General features: G+C 44.2%; 1 protein-coding gene across 2 annotated transcripts; it reads right to left on the bottom strand.

Moving 5' to 3' along the window:
• Positions 1-3,509: 3,509 nt before the first annotated feature.
• On the bottom strand, positions 3,510-7,718 carry LOC136453622 (uncharacterized). 2 transcript variants are annotated; one of them, XM_066454181.1, is made up of 3 exons: positions 7,287-7,718; positions 4,671-5,216; positions 3,510-3,985 (listed from the first exon to the last, which is right to left on the bottom strand). In XM_066454181.1, exons 2-3 carry the CDS (start codon positions 5,212-5,214, stop codon positions 3,756-3,758), a joined length of 774 nt encoding a protein of 257 aa, XP_066310278.1. In that variant the 5' UTR covers positions 5,215-5,216; positions 7,287-7,718; the 3' UTR covers positions 3,510-3,755. The 2 variants fall into 2 exon arrangements, with proteins under 2 accessions (XP_066310278.1, XP_066310279.1); XM_066454182.1 differs by having other exon boundaries at positions 7,557-7,711.
• Positions 7,719-8,316: the final 598 nt, after the last annotated feature.

Genomic DNA, 8,316 nt, shown 5'->3' with positions numbered 1-8,316 from the left:
AGGAACCCCGATAAAAATTTCTATTCTAATCCATGCCCTTCTTCTACCTTTGGCTGATGCAGAGCACGCAGAGGAAGGCTGCGTGCTCTGGCCAGTGGAGGGGGAGCCGGCAGCAAGGGGAAGGTCGGCTGGGCTCGGCTGTGGTCATGCCCTGCCCCAGGCTTGGCCGACAGTGGCCTACGGAGGGGCCGACCGCGGTGCCGCGTGCGGCCGTTCGCGCCCGGTGCGCGGGGCCTGTATGGCCTAGCTCGGTTGGCCGACGGCACGCGGCAGTGGCAGGTTCGGGCAGAGGAAGGCTGGAGCAAGGAGAGCAGCGGCGGTGATGGAGCTCCAGCTCGCCTTTGCCATGGCGAGTGAGACACAGAGGAGAGAAAGAGAGACCCAGCAGAGACAGAGAGGGAGAGTGAGCAAGAGAGGGAGCAGAGGGCGTCGTTTTCCTTTACTTGAGCACGACAAGGTGGCGAGCTGGCGGCCATGCAAGCAATGAGGGCGAGCAAGGGCACCACGCGGCTTGCAGCGCCTGAGCACGGTCGGCCGAGCTCTGGTTCAACTACGAAGATAGCAATACCACCTCAAAAATACACTAAAATCTCAATCTTCGTCCCTTCATAACTCTAAATCCGTTTAGTTTTGGCACAAGAGGTAGTAACCGATGTTGTAGAGTTACGCGAGATCTCCAACTTTGCTTAAAGTGCCAAAGTCTAATTCGGCCTGGTTGGAGAGATACAAGGCTCCAAAGCAGGGTACATAAAACTAAAAACTGAATTTTAGTTTCAAGTGGACTGAAACTTCGTTGTTTTCCCCTCTCAAATTCCCAAACCGAGCAATGACAAGCTAAACCAGTCGCACCGTGTTGTAGAGCTATAAGAGTACTACAACATTTCTTAATGGACCTAGGATTGGTTCGGCTTGGTTATAAAGATGTACATTCCCAAAGGAGGGTACATGAAAACTGAAATCACGAATTCAGTCATCCCAGACAGCTAAATTTCGGGATTCCAAAACTGCATTTTGTTGATTCTTGTGAGCTCTGTTTGGCTAATCTAGGCACTAATTTAGCTCTTGACCATTAAACAAAGTTTGTTCTATATAAGATGAACTACAACTTTTATTTAGGTTCCACTGCCATGTAAACACTCTAAGCCACTGTTCAAACCAAGTCAAAGTAGCATCACGATAAAGCTTAAATTATCCTTTTTGATCTATTGAAACATTTTTCTAGCCACTTGCTCAGCAGGAACCCTTTATGACTTTTGTTGTAGAGTTCATTTGGAGTCATCTGGGTAAGGTAGCAAGGTTTGGTTGATATCTCATATTTCCATTTATTTAATAAAGCAATTCAAGAAGGATTATAACTTATCATTTCATGTGACTTCTTGATTCCAAACTTCATGAAACTTTTCTACTGATCAAGATGGATGCATGTTGATGGAATGTACATGAAATAAGCATATTTAACATTACTCTTGCATAATCTTAACAAGGGTCCACATGTAAGTAAAGGTGTGTTGTCCAAGTTTAAGTTGGAGCTCACTCTTGTAGATTTGATTTTGACACCATCACCACTTAACATGTCATGTTTGAGCTCAAACCCATTGCTTAACTGGTAACAAACACCTAGGGTGTTACATTATGATCATCTAGCTCATCACAACCATAGCCTCTAATCTTGCCCACCATTATCATCAACCTATCAAACATCTCTTGTGGCCCTTCTCCATACAAGATTACAAACCGGTTGAGCTTTGACATCAACAAATCAATTCTTGCCTTTCTCACTTTGTCAATCCCTTCATGTGCTAGGTGCAAAGTGTCCCATATTTGCTTGGCAATATCAACCTCAATCACTCTATTGTACTCATCACCATCTAAAGCACTAAGCAACACACTTATGGCTTGACCATTGAGGTGAATGATTCTCATCCCTTCTAGTGTTGGGTTCTTGGGATCAACAGGTGGCTCAAATCTATTGCAAATAATCTCCCAAATGACGGGGTGGAGACCTATAAGATAAGCTCTCATCAAGTGCTTCTACTTGGCAAAGTTAGTCCCATTGAAATTAAGAGCTCTCAAATGTTGGGATTCTTTTGCGTTTTCTTGCCTCCTTCCTTCTTCTTCTCTCATTGTCATTGAGAGCTCTTTCGGCATCGGTAGCCTCAAGATGTGGTAACGTGATGTTGCTACTGTTGATGCGCTCCACTCGCTGCTGTCGGTGTCGACATCCACCAGCTTCATGCCACTAGTTCCTCCTCCGGACTCCATACCTCATGCGATGAAGCGCACACGAGGTAACTTGCCTCTGATACCAGTTCTAGGATCTCTTGTTAGCCTCGAGGGGGGTGAATAGGCATGTCAAAACAAACACTCAAACTTTCATCAAATTCAACCTGTGGCACTGCCACTCTGACCTCGCGGCACTGCCAGACAGCGGCACTGCCGGACTAGAACAGCGGCACTGTCGCACCTATAAATAACTTCGAGTCACAGTTCAAAATCAGTGAATGAAAACTTGAATCGGAGAAATTTCTTAGCTTCCTGTAGGTATGAGATTCACAGATCGAGAGTTAGAAGTAGTAGGAACACAACACACAAGTAGATCGACAGCAAACCTTAGAAATCACCTAAACAACAATATGAAATGCAAATGATGTAAATCAAGCACAAGGTGACACGATGATTTAACCCGTGGTTCAGGTCGCCACCAAGGCTTGCCTACGTCCATGTTGTTGGGGTTAGCCACTAAGACTTAGGGCTTTGCAACCCTTTCTCGTTCTCAAGTCAAGAGACTCAACTCTTGAGATGAGGAGGTCAGTTTACTAACTTCAAGAGGTGGTTACAAACCTCCCGGGACTGCCACACAAGTTGGCAAGCTCTACGGGCGACGCTCTAGCCGGCTAGGAGCAAAGCTCCGAGAGTAATAAACACAACCGCCGACCAAAACGTGAACCAAGTGCTCTTTTGAGTTGGGGAATCAAATGATCTGCTCTGTAATTGAGTTTGGGACTTTTTCTCTCAAGGATTAATGGGGGAATCCAGAGAGAATGCTTGGGAGCTCAAGGTCACCAATGGAGTAGATAGAGAAGGGCACTCTTATGTTCTTAGACGAGCTGAATGAGTGAGAAAGAGAAGAGAGACGTTGGGGAGGAAGGAGAAAGGTATAAGTACCCCCAGCCCCAACGGTCACTTACGTCGCGGCAGTGTCGTGGCTCAAGTGCGGCAGTGCCTCTCTTCAAGTGCGACACTGCCGCACCAGACAAGACAATAAAGGTAAGAGTGAAGTGTTGGCTATCTTGGCTGAGTAACTGAGGATGTATGTATAAAATTAAACATTTAGTAGCACATATTAGCTTAAACATCATCTCCCTTTATAGTACGTCTTTTCTTATACTCAAATTCAAAATGTAAAAGAATTTAAACCTCCTTTGAGTTTTAAGCCATCAACATTTGTAATTGAGGGCTTCTCCGTTTCATATAACATCCTTGAATATAAATTCTCTGCTTGTCATCTCGATAAATCTCATTATTTCTCTAATTACGTGGTCATTATTACAAAAACCCACTATTAGAGCTTGATTGCACTTTCAAGTACTAATATAACTTGATACATATAGATTTTACATCACAATTACCACCAAAGGATAACTTAGAATGAACCATAGGTATTCACTAGGACAGCAGCAAACAATACTACCGAATGTACAATGCATCTCAAATATCACAGTTACTGAACAAGCCTGTCTCTTGCTGGTTCAATTTTATTTCCGGTTATAATCCGAATGGATAACAGAACTCACATCTGATTCCCCACTTCTTTTAGAGGAGGGGAGCAGATGTTTTGACCATTCCTCCAAGCTTTTGCGGTGAAGAGTGTTCATGCTAATAGAAGGTCGCTTCTCACGGATCATTTGCTCAGCAGCTTTCCAGTCTTCAGCCAATCCTAATGCGACAAGAAGCGCGCACATCACACAGACACTTCTGCCATGACCTGTTAGAGATATAACACGCCATCAAATAATGAAATCCAAGAGATCAATATTATTGACTTATAAGTTCAATTGGATGGCATATTAGATAAGTGAGGAAGTGGTAAGAACAAGCCATAATAAAAGAGGTTTTATTTTGGAAACTAGTAACAAGGAGGTTTAAGCTAAGAGTCAAACCTAAAAGTCTAGCCAGTGCACATATCCAGAGCTTAATTTTCTTTCAATATTTGAGCTTAAATTTGACCAGAATATCTCTTTAAAGTCTGATATTATTACAAGACTGTCTACACAACATATGGGATGAACCTTATACTGTCTGAATGTAATGCAGATGCTGTTCAGCTTATCAATGGCAGTTTTACTTCTTGTCGCAGATAAGAACAACTAAATAAGACATGGCAAATAATCACATGAAATAAGATGACACGAGAAATGAAAAAAATAACATATCAGCATACTGTTGTTTCCTGACTGCAGCTGTTACACAATATATGGTTCACCAATACAATGGAACTCCTTTGTGGATGATCATGGTCTGGAGTTAAACATGGTCTCAACAGTTATCTAAATATGGCTAATCTACAGAAATGCATTTATAGGAACATAAATATATGTATTTGCAAGAAAAACACATAGGAAAATACAACACAGTTCCTTATCCAAACATAGGCAGAAGAGCATAATTACCATAGGCACAGTGGACATAGACAGGCTTGTTCTGTGACCGCTTTCTCACAGACCATCGCACGGCAGACTCAATTTGTGATGGTTGAGGAGCCCTCGTATCCCAGGTAGCAACGCACAGATATGCATTGTTAGATATAGTCGAGCTTTTTGGCAGCTCACACGTGCAATCTATGATTGCAGGGTCACCTGGTGGCAGGTGTTCCACCGAAGAAGGCCACCCTCCAACAAACACTCCATCTGCAACCTCTGTGTATAAGGGCTCGTTTTTCACAAATCTTCGTAGCAGCACAAACAGGTGAATGAAAAGAAGAAATGGCGAGAACATGATCCATGACCACAACGGAAAACTTCCATCGGATGCCTTGCCAAGGAGTAAAGGAAGATCGATCGATGGGTGGGAAGCTATCGAGACTAGTATTGCAATCATGGATGCATATATCAAAGGAAATGTGATAAGGGTCACTCCTAGTCCTTGGAAAAAACATGCCACAGAAAGCAGGACAGCAGCCTTCAGTCCAATCAACCTGGATATTCCCCAACCCATCTCTGCAGGTAATGAGACATGGACTGAGTTCAATAATCAAGGAGGAATAAGCACAAAAAAGTAATCAGTATTTAAACAGGCTTAGAGTAATTTCACAATAAGAAACCATAGCTTCTTTAACAAACACAATATTCAGTGACATAATCTTATTCAATACAGAGAGATTGAAGAATTATTGCCACTAGTGAACAGAGGCTTGTTCATACTGCTTCCTTTCTATCCCAGCCAGGAAGGCTCCAGATAGTTAATTCGGTTCTCTCACCCCTGCCAACTTTCTAACTTTGCACTTTAAAAGTCCATTCAACTGTGCTGGAGCATATACACAAATACAGAAAGCACTGCATTTGGAGAGGGTCTGACATTAAATTAAATGGCAAAAAACACCAGATGATGCCTGGCATATGGTCTGCAAGCCTAAGGATGAGGACGGGCTTGGAATCATTAACTTGAAAACACAGAATAAGGCCCACCTTGTGCAACATCTCCACAAATTCTTCAATAAGGAAGACATACCTTGGGTACAGCTTGTTTTGGGAAAACACTATCGGAATGGTAAGTTACCTGGTAACACACAAAAAAAGGTTCCTTTTGCTGGCGAGATATTCTCAGGCCGTTGGATTCATATAAAGGGCTTCCTTCAGTTAACATTCAGAATGGTCGGTATTGCTATTTCTGGGAGGATCTTTGGCTAGGAGCTATCTTTACCCTGAGTTGTTCTCCTTTGCAAAGAACAAGAAAATAACTTTCCATAAGGCTCTACCTCCCCTCTACACAATCTCTTTCACCTGCCCTTGTCACTTGTCAGAACAGGCTTATGCACAATTGCAATCTTTGATGCAAGAATTGGATGCTCTATTTTTGATAGGAGGTCCTGATATTTGGACTTATATTTTGGGGTCTCTGTTTTATAAGTCAGCAAAAGCTTATTGTCACCTCATAGGGAATTCTGATGCTCACCCAGTTTTAAAGTGGATTTGGAAGACTTCCTGTCAACATAAACATAAAAAAAAGGGTGTAACCAGTGCGGAGAGCTCCCGCTCTGTGCGGGGTCTGAGGAAGGGTGTCAGTGGCAAGCCTTACCCTCGCCTGTGCAATGCGAGGAGACTGCGACTCGAACCCGGGACCTTCCAGTCACAGGCGGTAAGACTCTACCGCTTGCACCAGGCCCACCCTTCAATGATAGAATGAGTACAAGAGTTTTACTGAAAGTGATAAATATAGATTTGCCGTCATTTAATTCTGTTCTATGCGCCCTCAGTCATGAGGAATCTTTGGAACACCTATTTCTGCAATATCCTTTTGCCATGGCCTGCTGGTCTAGTCTAAGTTTGTTTCTGGTTAATTAAGAGGACCCTTTTCAAAACCTTCAAAATTCAGTTGGGCGTTCCTTTCTATCCAGAAGTGATTATTCTTATGTGCTGGAGTTTATGGATTTCAAGAAATAGCCTCATCTTTCAAGGTGTTCAGCCAACAGTTACTAATTGCAGAGAAATCTTCAAAAGATAATTTGCGTTGGTTATCCATGTTGCAAAGAAGAAATACTTTCCTTTAATACAAGAATGGCAACATGACTTTGTTAATTCTGCTCATTTTTTTTTCTGTTTCTTTGTTTTTACCACTTCTAATATATTCTCCAGTAGGGGGGGGGGGGGGGGGGGGGGGGGGGGGGGGGGGGGGCGGGGAGGGAGCCCTCCAGTTACCAAAAAAAGGCATTCAATACTATGCCCTGCTCAGTTGTATTTTGTTTCCAAGTCAGAGTCCTTAGCAGTTCAACGAATTAAAATTCAAGGCATCCCGCGTTTATTAATTCACAACCATCCCCATTCACAATCAACCTCCATGATTTACCTAGTTGTCATCTTTAATTAGCACAATCACATGGCTCCGAAAATTTCATCATTTGAAAAATGCACAAGACACGATCAACTTAAAAAACAAAGGAATACTCTTTGCATTCCCAGAAAGTAGCACTTCACAGTAATATACGATTATTTCACCCAGATCGCCTTGGATCACAAAGCTCTGAAAACTAGCACAAAATCAATTCAAGATCAAAAGGAGAGAAGCAAAACCTTATCTCAGCTTTCCCCCGAGTTTGCAAATCCAGGAGATTCACGCGCGCTTCACAGCTCCAGGAAGGCTTCGGAAGAGATTCTCCCGCCGCTACCCGCTAGTCGGCCTCGCCCGCCTCGTCGCGTCCTAGCGCTGCCCCCTCCCCTAACGGCACGCAGAGCGCTGCCCGGGTCACGCTACCTAGGGTTTCGGAGCTCACCGATGGCGTCACGTGGCGGTGGGGATTGTGAAGGGAGTGGAGGGGAGTGCCAGCGAGGTGGAGAACTCGCCTGGCGAGGACGGGCCTGCCAATCTGACGACCTGCAACGGCTGCGCCGGCGGCGACCGTACCACTCGCGCAGGGAACGGAGAAGTCCGCAACGGTGGCGGAGGCGACTATCGTACAAGTCGCGCTGGGGAACAGGAGAGTAGCGTGGCTGGGCTAAGATGGGCTGGCTGCAGGCCTGTTAAATTGGCTAGGTCCATTAGTTTTAGAGTCTCACGGTTCGATCTAAAAATGGATGGCTCTGATGATGGACTTCGGACACACGTCCGGGAGGCCACGATCTCGTTCTCGAGGATGGAGACCGGAGACGAGTCCCGACGTGGTGACGTGGCTGTGTGATCGCGTCGCCTGCGCTGTGCGATGACGAATTCGGTCCAACGGGGATTCTCGTATATGGGCTTGCAGCAAATCTAAAGCCCACATGCCATATTTCCGCTACTCGTCCTGTAGCCCGGGCCCTCTCTTTTTTCTTGGACCAGAGAGCGATAGTATTGGATTACTTCCCCAATCCCAATCCCAAAAATATAATTCTAAAATAATAGTACTAAGTTTAAAAAAAATAAGTTAATTGAATTTATATTAAAATATATTAATAATTTTCATACGAAATAACACTAGATATATATTTTCATAATATAGACATTTGTCCGATAATGATATAGGCGGGCGTTCATTCTGTCCAAACGGACCCGCACACGAACAACTACGAAACGACTCGACCGCTCACCTGCCTCACGCGGAACCAACCCACCCGTGCCGCATGC

The sequence above is a fragment of the Miscanthus floridulus genome, chromosome 5 (genome assembly GCF_019320115.1).
Source record: "Miscanthus floridulus cultivar M001 chromosome 5, ASM1932011v1, whole genome shotgun sequence".
NCBI lineage: Eukaryota > Viridiplantae > Streptophyta > Magnoliopsida > Poales > Poaceae > Miscanthus > Miscanthus floridulus.
Note: the sequence above shows the minus strand (reverse complement) of the source record. Positions and strands in the feature narration are given on the sequence as shown.

Coding starts and splice junctions, on each gene's coding strand:
- LOC136453622 (XM_066454181.1), bottom strand. CDS start 5,214: ATGGGTTGGGGAATATCCAGGTTGATTGGACTGAAGGCTGCTGTCCTG. Junction 3,986..4,670: donor CTATGTCCACTGTGCCTATG/GTAATTATGCTC, acceptor TATCTCTAACAG/GTCATGGCAGAAGTGTCTGT.